General features: G+C 48.3%; 2 protein-coding genes across 7 annotated transcripts; one reads left to right on the forward strand and one right to left on the reverse strand.

Moving 5' to 3' along the window:
• The first annotated feature begins 42 nt into the window (after nucleotides 1-42).
• On the forward strand, nucleotides 43-2,982 carry LOC309885887 (fibrinogen-like protein 1-like protein). 3 transcript variants are annotated; one of them, XM_082776270.1, is made up of 3 exons: nucleotides 43-141; nucleotides 700-831; nucleotides 1,762-2,981. In XM_082776270.1, exons 1-3 carry the CDS (start codon nucleotides 138-140, stop codon nucleotides 2,388-2,390), a joined length of 765 nt encoding a protein of 254 aa, XP_082632396.1. In that variant the 5' UTR covers nucleotides 43-137; the 3' UTR covers nucleotides 2,391-2,981. The 3 variants fall into 3 exon arrangements, with proteins under 3 accessions (XP_082632396.1, XP_082632397.1, XP_082632398.1); XM_082776271.1 differs by having other exon boundaries at nucleotides 83-141; nucleotides 751-831; nucleotides 1,762-2,982; XM_082776272.1 differs by lacking the exon at nucleotides 43-141 and adding an exon at nucleotides 430-489 and having other exon boundaries at nucleotides 751-831.
• A 2,925-nt stretch (nucleotides 2,983-5,907) lies between these two features.
• LOC309885885 (fibrinogen-like protein 1-like protein) lies at nucleotides 5,908-8,926 on the reverse strand. 4 transcript variants are annotated; one of them, XM_082776266.1, is made up of 3 exons: nucleotides 8,799-8,926; nucleotides 8,074-8,190; nucleotides 5,908-6,929 (listed from the first exon to the last, which is right to left on the reverse strand). In XM_082776266.1, exons 1-3 carry the CDS (start codon nucleotides 8,866-8,868, stop codon nucleotides 6,286-6,288), a joined length of 831 nt encoding a protein of 276 aa, XP_082632392.1. In that variant the 5' UTR covers nucleotides 8,869-8,926; the 3' UTR covers nucleotides 5,908-6,285. The 4 variants fall into 4 exon arrangements, with proteins under 4 accessions (XP_082632392.1, XP_082632391.1, XP_082632394.1 ...); XM_082776265.1 differs by having other exon boundaries at nucleotides 5,908-6,941; XM_082776268.1 differs by having other exon boundaries at nucleotides 8,731-8,865.
• Nucleotides 8,927-12,554: the final 3,628 nt, after the last annotated feature.

Genomic DNA, 12,554 nt, shown 5'->3' on the forward strand with positions numbered 1-12,554 from the left:
ATTTCCTTCTCCAGGAGAAAAGCTGAGAAGGGGTTGGACCCACTCACCCCTCCCACTGCACAGGACACTACAAAGGCCTCTGTGAGACCTGCAGCTCCACATCTTTGTGCTTCAGAAGACATTCCTACACTGACGCCATGGGTGAGTGAGGGACTGGGAAGGGGGACACACCTTGCCATCAATGGGAGCAGCCCGTTTGCTGGAAGCAGCGATAGGGCAGCCCAACAACAGGGAAACAGTCTGTGCACTGTTCCTTGCACAAATCAGTGCATGGTGACACCAGTGCCCTCTTAGGGCATTGCTCACCTGACATCCCTTCATATACCAGCACCCCGCTGTCTGACTCACCCCAGCCCCCCAGCCAGTTCCCTGTTTTGCAGGCTAGGAATGTTTCCCTGTGAGAACTTGGCTCATTTAGCTGTTGGGTGCTTTGCTCCAACTGAGACCGTCACATACATGGCTTTTTGAGAGCTGGCAAAGGAAAAAAAGGCAAGGATACCTACCCATTGGGTAAAAGAGATGAGGCCTTTTGGCATGCTCTCCAGCTTGCACAGACCTGTCTGATGCTACAAGCATACTTGGTGCATTCCAGCATCTCAGATGGTCATGATACACTGTGCAGTGCTGGAGCTACGGGATTTATCACTTCTGTGGAGGGAGGGTCACTTTTCATCTTTTCTACATCTTTTCCCTTCCTAGTAACACAGTGCCTTCTACCTCTTGCTTGTGTTCTGGTCTTGGCTGCCCCAGGTCTGTCCATGCCTATACAAACCCTAACCATCTTCAAGAAAACTCTCACCAACACTTCAGCAAGTGCTCTGAAGAAAACCAGTAAGTAGCATCCCATGGGCATCACAGTGCTCTCACCAATCCCATTTCAGTTCTTTGGTCTGGGCCAGCCCAGGTGGCACAACCAGTGCTCTCAATCAGTGATTGCTTGATAAAGTAACACATGGGGGAAAGTGTGTGACAGTGCCTCAGATCCATAAAACTCGTCCATAGTATATACTGGTAGGCAGGATGCAGAGAGGCAGCATAAGCCTCAGGCTTTGCTTATTTGAGGAGATTTCTGCTCATCTTGTAGGACAACCTTAACTGCATTGGGAGAGTGCAATCCTAAACGAAGTGAGTTGAAGACAAGGGGAGATCACACCAGCCAGCACAGGGTGGATCCAGTGTTGTGTGCTCATGTACTGCCAGCTCTATCTGGAGAAGAGCCTTATATCATCCCTAGCCCTGACCCTGCTCCAGGATAAAGGGCGGTGGATGTGAGGAAGCATACCCAGTGTAGGCTGCAGTACTCTGTGTGTGTGTGCACATACACCATGCACAATGATGAAGGTGTATGTGTGCAAGAAAGGGCCATTCCTCAGTTCCCTAAGTTGCTGGCAGAGACAAGTTCTTCTTCACCTCCCTGCCCAGTATGACCCCGTTTTAGCTACACAGCCTCTTTTTCAGGAGACCCAGAGGAGCCCACCAGTGTCCCTATCAGTCTCCAGGCCTGATACCAGCGTAGCCCAGTAGGCTACGTTGGTAGCCTTTTGCACTAGGGCCTTTCTATTAGGTATCCTGTTAGAGAAAATGAGCAAAGGGCTGAGGTCAACCCACTCTCACTTCCAGCAAAGCAAATTGACCTTTAAGGACTGGGACAACTGAGCATCTCCAGGGTATTCTGGCCACGTGTCCATCCTGCCATAGTGTGAGGTGTGGTCTTGTTCTCTTGCACAGGTTTTTAGTAAAGTACTCTCTCTCCTATCCCAGGTTGGCCCAAAGACTGCAACGAGCTTGTCTCTGGCAGCCCCAGTGGTGTCTACATAATCCAGCCCACAGGTCTCCACCCCATCAAGGTGTACTGTGAAATGAATGTGACAAATGGGGGCTGGACGGTCATCCAGAGGAACCAGAAAGACACAGCTGTCACCTGGGCTGAGTCCTGGAGCACCTATAAATACGGCTTTGGGAACGTGCACAGTGAGTACTGGCTGGGCACCGAGTACATCCATCAGATCACCAAGCAGAAAGTCTACCAGGTCAGATTTGTCATCTGGGATGCCTCAAACAACATCAAGTTTGCAGACTACAACTTCTTCAGTCTAGATGATGAGTCTCATGGCTACCAGCTGCGGCTGGGCTCCTACACAGGGACAGCAGGGGATGGCATGGACTCAGACAATCCTAGTAATGTGCACAACAACATGAAATTCTCCACAAAAGACATGGATCAAGACACTTCAAGAAAGAACTGTGCATCCTACTCTGGGGGTGGGTGGTGGTACTCAGCATGTTATTCTGTACGGCTGAATTTCAAGGGTGGCATGACATGGGGTAGCCTGTGTAAAGGGGACTGCAAATCCTCCCTTATCCTCATCAAACCAGCTCCATACCACTAGCATTCTTCTGCACTGGACATGGCCAGATCTGTGCTCTGCTGGTCTACTCTTTATTGTCTGGGGGGCTGGGGATGAATAGGGGTGTTCCAGCATATCCAAACCTCTTTTCTTTTGCTCTTCTCCTGAAAAGTAGTGATGTTCCCTGCTTTATCTATGGCCTATCACCTGTGATACATTTTTAGGATCATTAGTAGAATAAGACTTTATAAACAATTCAGTTTCCAAGTGTGCTGCTTCTGGGGAGAAAACTGTTATAAAACCCTCCTGATCCAGCAAGAGCTTATTCTCTTTCTCCTTTGAAATTAGGCATGATGACCACTGACTTAAGCAGAAGAATATAATTCATTACTCAGTAACCTGTCCTAAGGTGCTCTGAGGCCAGGCAGGCCATACCTCTGCTGTAGTCTGTGTTCATCTTGCAGAATAAAATTATTTTCAGAACCTGCACAGACATGAAAATGTCCTTCATCTGATGCCTGCTTCTGCCAGGGGGCTCCTGGTGCAGTAAGAAAGCAAAAGAGAAATTTTTCACAAGATTCAAATGGGGAATTAAAAATAAAACCTGCACTTAAGAGAGCTGAGTTTCAAGGTATGGATCTTTCAAAAAGGGGATGCAGTACCGCATGGCCAACAGCTAGAGGTGAGGGTGGGAGGAAGCACCATCTCAGTTCAGCCATACCCATGTTGACCTGGAGACCTAAACAGGGCTGCCAGGCCAGCATCATCTTGCCTTGTCAGGTTTGTGAATGATGGTCCTGACATCAATGAAGATGAAGATGGTCCTGACATTGATGAAATCCTGACAATGAAGACTGAGAACTGGTAACAACAGATGTGGAGAGAAGGCAGAGGTACTTAACTTCTTTGCCTCAGTCTTGACTAGTGGTCAGGCTTCCCACATCTCTCATGTCCCCAAACCTCTAGGAAGGGCCAGCGGAGCAGAGTTCCTCCCACTCTAAGCAAAGAGCAAGTTCAGGACCTCCTGACGCAACTTAACAACTACAAGTCTATGGGCCCTGATGACATCCATCCCAGGGTCCTGAGGGAATTGGCTGATGTAGTCACCAAGCCACTCTCCATCATATTTGAAAAATCATGGCACTCAGACAAAGTTGCCAGTGACGGAAAATGGGAAACATCACTCATTTTTAAAAAGGGTAGAAAGAAAGTCCCAGGGAACTACAGACCAGTGAGCCTCACCTCTGTGCCTGGGAAGAATCCTGGAACCAATCCTCCTGGAGGCAGTGTTAAGGCACATGCAGTACAAGGAGGTGATGTGGGACAGCCAGCATGACTTCACCAAGGGTAAATCATGCCTGACCAATTTGCTGGCCTTCTATGATGGAATGACTGCATTAGTCAACAAAGGGAAGACTGACCAATGACATCTACTTGGACTTCTGTAAAGCCTTTGACACAGTCCCACATGACATCCTGGTCTCTAAATTGGAGAGAAATGGATTTGATGGGTGGACCATCTGGTAGATAAGGAATTGGCTCAATGGCCACACCCGGAGAGTGGTGGTCAATGGCTCTATGTCCAGGTGGAGACAGGTGATGAGTGGCGTCCCCTGGGGATCTGTCTTGGCACTGGTGCTTTTCAATATCTTCATGAATGACATAGATGATGGGATCGAGTGTACCCTCAGCAAGTTTGCAGATGACACCAAGCTGAGTGGTGCAGTTGATACAATAGAAGGTCATTCAAAGATAGATGCCATTCAAAGGGACCCAGACAGGCTGGAGAAGTGGACCCATGTGAACTGAATGAGTGTAAGTTCAACAAGTGTAAGTACAAGATGCTGCAGCTGGGGCTGGGGCAATCCCAGACAGGAGTACAAACTGGGTAAAAAACTCATTCACTCATGAGGTCCCACCTGGAGTACTGTGTCCAGATTTGGGGCCCAAGCACAAGAAAGATGTGGACCTGTTAGAGTGAGTCCAGAGGAGGGCTACAAAGATGATAAGAGGGCTGGAGCTCCTCTCCTGTGAAGAAAAGCTGAGGGAGCTGAGCATATTCAGCCTGAAGAAGATGAGGCTCCAGGAAGACCTCATTGAGACCTTTCAATAATTAAAGGGGTCTTATAAAAAAGATGGAGAAGGACTCTTTACTTGGGTAGATAACGATAGGACAAGGGGAAATGATCTTAAACAAAAAGAGGATAAATTTTGACTAGACATTAAGAGGAAATTCTTCACTGTAAGGGTAGTGAGGAACTGGAACAGGTTGCCAAGAAAAGTTGTGGATGCCCCATCCCTGGAGGTGTTCAAGGCCAGCGTGGATGGGGTCTTGACCAAACTGATCTAGTGGGTGACATCCTTGCCTGTGGCAGTGGGGTTGGAGTTAGATGATCTTTAAAGTCCCTTCAAACCCAAGCAATTCTATGATTCTGTGATTCTTTCTCAGCCAGCACCACCCTCATGTGTTCATCTTCCCATACATGGGGGCTGCAGGCCCACCAATGACTCAGGACAGCACAGTGCCTGTGCTGCCACCTCAGAAACACAGTGCAGCCATAGCTCTGCTGACTGCCTTGAGAACTCATGCAGAGATCTTGGCCTGAGAGTCCAAGCTGTTCAGAGTTCACAATTGCAAACCTTCCCAGAGCTCAGCTTTTATTTCAAAGACACAGGAGAGCAGTGGCTTCTTTCAGGCCTTAAGTTCAAACTTTCCTCCATTGCAAAGGAGATCCATGGCCACATTCACCCTCTGCAGTACAATGGGACTGACTTACCCATGCCACCTGTCCTCCCCTCATGCTCTTAGAGAGCCCACCATATGCACCACAACCCAATTGGTGTTTGTGTGTTTGTGCCTGTCTTCCCATTCCCAGCATGGAACAACCACCCAGCCACGGACAGGGGCAGATGTGGGGCAAGGGTTTTGTGATACCATGGGCTTTGCTGGCCCTGTTGACTGATACAATAATAAGCCTTAGAGCCTTACAGCCACAGTCTTGTGCACAGTGGCTGGAACAAGTCATTGGAAGCATCCAGAGACCTGAGAACCAAACCACAGACAGAACAACAGCTAGGTACAACAGCTGTACCTAGCTGTGTACAACAACCACATCAGAGGGACAAAAGTTTATGTTACAGGCTGATGCTGGGGAGAGTCAGTAGCAGGGAGAATTGCCCTCAGACCTTTCAATGAGGAACATTCAAGCATTTCATAAAAAGAGAAACATCAACACAAAAGCTCTGCAAAGCACACCAGCTCTTCACTGGCTCAGCAGAGAAGGAAAATCAGCTTCACGGCTGACTCCACTGCCTGAAAAAAATCATCTTGAAATGAGCAGCCACCATGCTAGGCCTGGGGAACATGTGATGTGCTCTCTACGTTCATGGGAAATTTGGAATTCCTTAGGCAGGTGTATATTCTTGCCTAGGAGGGGATCTATGGGGATCATAATGCACCCACTATCCCCCAGGTCGACCATCCTGAAGGACTAGACAAAACCATCCCCACACACACACACACATTTCTGACGCAACAGGGAGAGAGAAGGCAGTGAAGTCTGGCTCCAGGGTTTATTGTAGCTGATTTCTTCCACCATGGTTAGCAGAGTTGAGGGGCTGATGGGGCCTGAGGAGTGAGCAGGGTCTGAGCAAAGCAGGGATTGCACAGGGAATGGAACTTGCACTTCTCTCCTTCATCCACCCCAAACCAGTGCCCCTGTTTCAGTGCTGGCCAGCATAGTAGCACTGGGTAAAGCTGCCCACATGCCCAGGGCTCCAGGAGATGGCTCCTGAGCCCCAGAGCTGTGGTGTTTCAGCTGATTACAGTGCAGGAGCTGCAGGCAGTGCAGGACAAGCACTAGGGTTGGTACAGAGTTGCTGGCAGGCACAGGAACAGGACACTGCATTCCTGCAGCCTCCTGGGAGGCTGGCCCCTTCAATACAGATAACACACATCTGTGGGTTTGACCAGGATGAGGGAGGATGCGCAGTCACCACTGTCGCAGAATCCTGGCCAGAGGATGTGGTTTTTGGCATTGAGCAGGACATTCTGGCATCTGTCATACCACCAGCCCCCGTAGCTGCTGGCACAGTTCCCACTGTACTGGTCCTGATCTCTGTCGGTTGTGCTGAACTTCATGTTGTCATGTATTCCCCCCTTCTTGGGATAGTAGCTGGTCAGATAGTCATCCCCATCACCAGAAAACCGACCCAGCCTCAGTGGGTATCCAGTGGCTTCGCTCTCCACCCTGAAGATGTCATATTCAGCATAATGGGTGACATTGGCTTTATTCCGCACAACGAAGCGGACCTTGTAGGTGCCTTGCTGTGTGAGCAGGTGCAGGTACTCGGTGCCCAGCCAGTGATCACCCTGCACATTCCCAAAGCCATACTTGTATGTGGTCCAGGATTGCTTCCAAGTGAGCTCAGTGTCATGAGAGTTTCTCTGGACAACAGTCCAGCCCTTTCCTTCGGTGTCCATGTCGCACCACACCACCCGTGGGGGAGACTTTGCTGGCTGGATGACATACACCCCACTGGGGCTGGTCTTGCGGAGATGGCTGCAGTCGGCGGGGAAACCTGCAAAAGCAGCTGTGGTAAACAGAGAGTAGGGTGGGAAAGAGGAGGGCCATATGAGTCCGTCAGGACAACAAGGAGCTCCAACAACAGAGAGCAAGGACCCAGAACAAAAAGGGCTGTTTTTATCTGTGGTCTAATCCGCATAGGTGCTTCCACTGGCTGGGATCTATTAGATCTAATAGATATGCCCTGGGATCTATTGCTCATGACTTGATATTTCATTTGGATCCTGCTGATGCATCTGTACAAGAAGGGAGGGGGAAGAAAATCTTCCAGATACCAGTCACATCTTAGAAGCATAGCTGACCTGCACACTGAGCCCTTAAAATATTGAGCTGCAGTTCCTGCAAAGATCAGAAGTGTGCAAAATGCTCCACTGGATGAGGACGTGTGAAAAATTATGTTTTCCCTGGAGGTCATGGCATTGCAAAAGAAGACTAAGAACTAAGAAGTTTTACCTAGATCTGATGGAGATGTCTTCCCCCAGCTTGTTGCAGTTTATCTGTTAGCAGGACTGATCTGTCATTATTAACTTGCCAAACTAGTTTGCCATCTAATTTGTTTTTCTTGTTTTGTTTCTGATGATGGGCAACTTTCTGTGGATACTTCAGATTCAGCCTTCGAAATTCTGCTTATCTTGGGCATAAAGGTCTTGCATGGAATGTTACCCTCCCTTCAAGAAGGAAGGGAAGACTCCTAATCAACAAGAGCTACAAAAATAAGTGGATGAATGGATGGATGGATGGATGGATAGATAGATAGATAGATAGATAGATAGATAGATAGATAGATAGATAGATAGATAGATAATGTGCTGGGAGGATCTCTGATGGAGCTGAGGTGTAAAAAGAAAAAAGCACTGCAGAGCAATCCTGCCAAGTTACAATGTTTAGGCAGAAACACCTTGGTTTCAGCCTGAAGCCACCAAGGGTTCTAGGCTGGCTTAATGAGTGTCAGGCTTCTTATCTTACAAGATATGGTCCAGGGGTTAGTGTGCATGAGGAGTTGTTGTGTTGTGCCTAAGCCTGACTGCATCGTGGCCTATCTGGCACTTAGCAGACCCATGGGTCAGTGCTGAGCCAAGCATATACTTTCCTGCCTTGGTACCCAGCAATTGCCCCCAGTCTAGTCCATCCATACTTACCAGTCCGGGAGCTGGCAGTGGGTACTGCTGGGCCTGCACTCACACAGAGAAGCATCACCATCACCACAGGCAGGATGACAAGGTTCCTGTGGAGCAGGCGTGTCCCAGCCTGGAGCCCTGGGGATGGGAAGGCCCAGCACTGTCAGGATCCCTGAGCAGCCCTCCCAGCCCCTGCCAATGTCCCCCAGAAAGCCCTGACCAGAGAAGGCAGAATCACAGGACCCAGATCCAGAGGATGGGTCCTACTGTACACGTACCACCACCCAAGCAGACAGGAGGAAGTCTCCTGGTCCCACACACTGACATGAGCCTAACCCCTCTGTTGCTGGCCACCGGCACACCCCTAAGCCCTGCACCAGCTCAGTACTGGGGGAGATGCCAGTCATGCCTGGGGAAGGACCCCTGAGCATCCGTAAGTGCCACATGTATCGACCAGGAAGGAAAAGAAACAGGTTGGAATTCAGTAACCTCCTCTGACAGGACAGGGGAATACAGGACATAGGTAGCCTGGAAAAAGCATAATCTGGCACCATGAATGTGTGTTGTCTGGTGCTTTGGTTTTGTATTCCTTCTGCTACCTTGGTGCCTGGCCTTGTATCACCCAGGCAAGATCATGGTTGCTGTCCTGACAGTAATCTTGCGCCTTTGTATACTCACCCTGTGCAGGTCTCATTTGAGCCCAGCACCACATATGAATGCAGTGTGCCTCTGGGAAGGTAACTCACCCATCACAAAAGCACAGCTGAGCAGAGAGCAGGAACTCAATGATGCAGCCTCCCATGCCAAGTGTTGCATGGTGACTTTATAGGTACTGCACCCACTTGTGGTCACAGTTGTTATTTGTAGAGGTACTAGTAGACACTTACAGTAGACACTTACTGACTGTGACTCAAGCAGCTTTCAGATCGCATGACAGCATAAGTAAGCTCACTGGAGGGAGGGAGTCATGCCCTTCCATCCAGAGAAGTACAAAATAATCCCCTCCATAAGGAGGGATTTCAGTTATTGACTCTTTCAGCTACACAAACACTACATGTGAATTGCCCATTTGGAACAATTTCTGGAGAGCCATGATCAAACTCAAGTGGAGAGAGCCAGCTTTTTAAGGACACAGACTATCAAGGGAAGGGAGGTTAGGTTTCCATTTGTCCAGTTTCAAAGGAGACCTTGGAAAAATGAGTACACATCTTCAAGAGACCTTCCTGCTTGCTAACTCTCCACTGGCAGGTTTCAGGATCAATTAGTTAAGTCATTGGGCTGGAGCCAGTGTCCAGCAGCCAGAAGTTGTTGCATACAGAATGTCCCAAGGCACCACAACCTGCATGGGCTAAGCAGAGAGCATGGCTCCAGGTGACAAACAGGTGCCTGTGGTTCCCTTTTCCATTCTCCTTCCAAAACCCTATCTTTGGCCTGGCAAAGCCTTTCAGAGCCCCCAGCCCCAGTAATGTTGCCCTGTGGCAAAATGCTCTCAAAACAGGTGGTTTGGGAGAGCTGCCTTTTAGGCCAGAAGATGCAGACAACTCTATCACTTTGTCAAGCCAATTCTAAGAGTTTAAAGATATGGCCCTTCTGCTTTTTTCTCCTGGCAGACAAGCACTGTTTTCAGCAGTGTATAGACCAGATCTGTTGTCTTCTTGTCACAGCTTTAAATCCAGTGTGCACACCAAACAATAAAGCTGAGGCTCCAACCGAACTTTCCATACTGCAGGAACCCATGTCAATTAATGCAGCTTGGAGGTCTGGATGGACACTGGCATCCAGCCCTCTCTGAGATAAGGGCTCCTTGGATCAAATTCCATCTGCACCCTTACATCTCACCCCTTCTTGCTTGGTTAGAGTCTGAACATCCCAATCCCCTTGCCCTTAGCCTTCTTTAGTTTGAGAGAAGCATAAAAGCAGCAATTCCAAGTCCATAGGTGGAGGAAAGCCCAGGTTACCCTGAGAAGAAGGACCCCAGGCAGAACGGTTATACTTCCGTTCTGTGTAGGCAGGGGAGGGAAGTGGGTGATTTAGGAGCTCCCATGAGCCACCTTGTGTCAGAGGCCATTGGAGGTGAGAAATTGAAGGTCTCAGGTTGCCTGTGCCAGGGCTGGCTGGTGAACTGCTGTTGGCCCACTGCTCACAACAGGACTGCTCGATGCAGAGGGAACATGAGCCCCATGGGGCATGGAGAGAAAGTCCTCCCTGCTCCTTTGCATAGCAGACTCCACTAGACTGTGCCAAATGAACGCATATGGTATTTCTTTCAAAGAAGCATTGTGTCAACAGGACAGCTTATCTGCAACTCAGCAGATAACAGACAACTCTGTTGTAACTTTAGCTCAAATATTCCAGTCAATGGTGTCTTCAAGGCGATAAAACAAGTGTTTTCTAAATCACTCTGAAGTGGGATCTGTTTATAAGAAAGATGCAAGAGAAACTGTGAGAAGATAAAAGTTGGAAGCAGAGCTGAGGTCAACATCCAAACACTGCGCTCCAGAGAGGGAGAGCACACAGCACTGTGCAGGACTTAAGGGAAAATGAGCTACATCTCTGGGAGAAGCAAAGGCTGGCTGCTCCTTAAGGGCAGGCAAGTCAGGAGCTCAGTCAAGAAAACAGTACCCTCACCAAAGGGGCTCTGTGTTGCAAGGGCTGAGCACAGCAGACAGCTGAGTGTTGGCAACACCCCTAGGCAAGGCAAACCTGGTTGATTAACCAGGTCAGGGATACTGTACAAAAGGACAAAAGGCAAGGGACAGGTCTGGGGATAAGCTACAACATGGATCTGAGTGGTCAATCTAGGAGACAAACTACCTACGGTATAGGTCTAAGATCCATTCAGAAAGCAAGGCCATAGACAGGACTGGAGCCCAGTTACCCATACAAGTATTTCAGGTCAAGACTAAAGGCCTAGGGCTGAGCTGGAACTTCATGGATGCATGGATTGAACTAACTGAAGGTCCCAAGTGGAGTTGGTGCCAGGGGGTGCTGAGCCATTAGGGCACACCAATGTGCTCAAGGCCATGCCAGTAGCAGTTAATCCTAAAAGCGTAAATCACACCTGGCTGTACAAGTCTCTCATGCTCCACAGGCTCCACTGTGTTCCCTAGCCTTTGCTATTGCTCTTCACACTGATAAAGTGCCTTTTCCTGGGAGTACAATGCATGTTCTGCTGCATCCACCTCTTGCACAACACCTGGCACCATGGCTGTAGTTGTTAAGAAATACAGGGGCATAGGGGCTGAGGAAGGAGTGCTCTTCAGGGAGCTAGAGAAACACGAGGTAACAAAGAGTGGGACAAACTTTGAGTGTTGCTGGTCTGACCTCTAGGACAAAGCAAGGAAAATTTAGCATGGGTTACTTGGGGTCATGTCAAGTGGGTTTGTTTGTTTGTTTGTTTGCTTTTCCCAGTGTTTGAACAGCCTCAGCGTAATACTTTTTTTTTTTTTTTTAATCGAATTTTAATTTCCCTTCCTTCTCTTGTGTCCATCACCTCTCATCCTGTCCCCGTGCATCTCATAGCAGATTCACAGAATCACAGGGTCATACATTAATTTAGGTTGGAAGGGACTTCTGGAAGTCATCTTGTCCAACCACCTTTCTCAAAGCAGATCTATAAAGTTCACATCCTTGTCCAGTCAAGTACTGAAAACCTATAAGGATGGAAATCCGACAGCCTCCCTGGGTACCTGTTCCAGTGTTTGACCAACTTCATGCTAAAAATAGTCCCTATTTCTAACTGGAATATTCCAATATTCCAAGTTAGATCTATTGCTTCTCATCCCATCACTATGCACAATAAGAACAATCTGGTTCCATGTTCTCTGTATCTCACGAAGTAGTTGTAGACAGCATTAAGGTCTTCCTTTTGCCTGCTCTTTTCTCTAAGGTATTGATCCCTAGGAAAAAAAAAAAAAAAAAAAAAAAAAAGATGGACTGGAATTTCCTTTAAGAATTACATGCTGTAATTTGCAGAAAGAGGCTTGAACTAAGACCATTTACATCAGTGCCATGTCACACTTCCTAAAACTCCCTTGTGACTGCTTCTGGGGCAGTGGTACCAGGGACAAGCACAGCACATGTTGCAAAAGAGGCAGGGTGGTTGTGGCAGGCATGTCAGGAGACACATGGAGTAGTCCTTTCTGAAGTTCAGTGCTCAGATAAAAAATGCAAAATTTGCCAGGAACACTTGAGTACCTCTTTCCTGAAAATAGTACAGGATGTAAATGGGTCCCCAATGGCTGTTTAGCTCAATGCCTCCTCTGGAAAGAGCGATTTACCCATTGACATTTGATTTCCATCCAGGAAGGGAATGTCATCTGGGTATTTACTTTCAAGTTGAAATGTTCAGGGTGCTCAGAGGATACTGTTCCCTGGGGAAACCCTTCAAGCAGGGAAGTGGGAGTGGAGGGGGGTGGGAAGAGGCAGACATTGTAAATTGAGGTTGTTCAATGCACTGTCTCATGAGCTCTTAATTATTTGCTTTGCCTCTGAAGAAATAT

Source organism: Aythya marila, assembly GCF_965140915.1.
Source record: "Aythya marila genome assembly, chromosome: 20".
In the NCBI taxonomy this organism is placed as follows: domain Eukaryota; kingdom Metazoa; phylum Chordata; class Aves; order Anseriformes; family Anatidae; genus Aythya; species Aythya marila.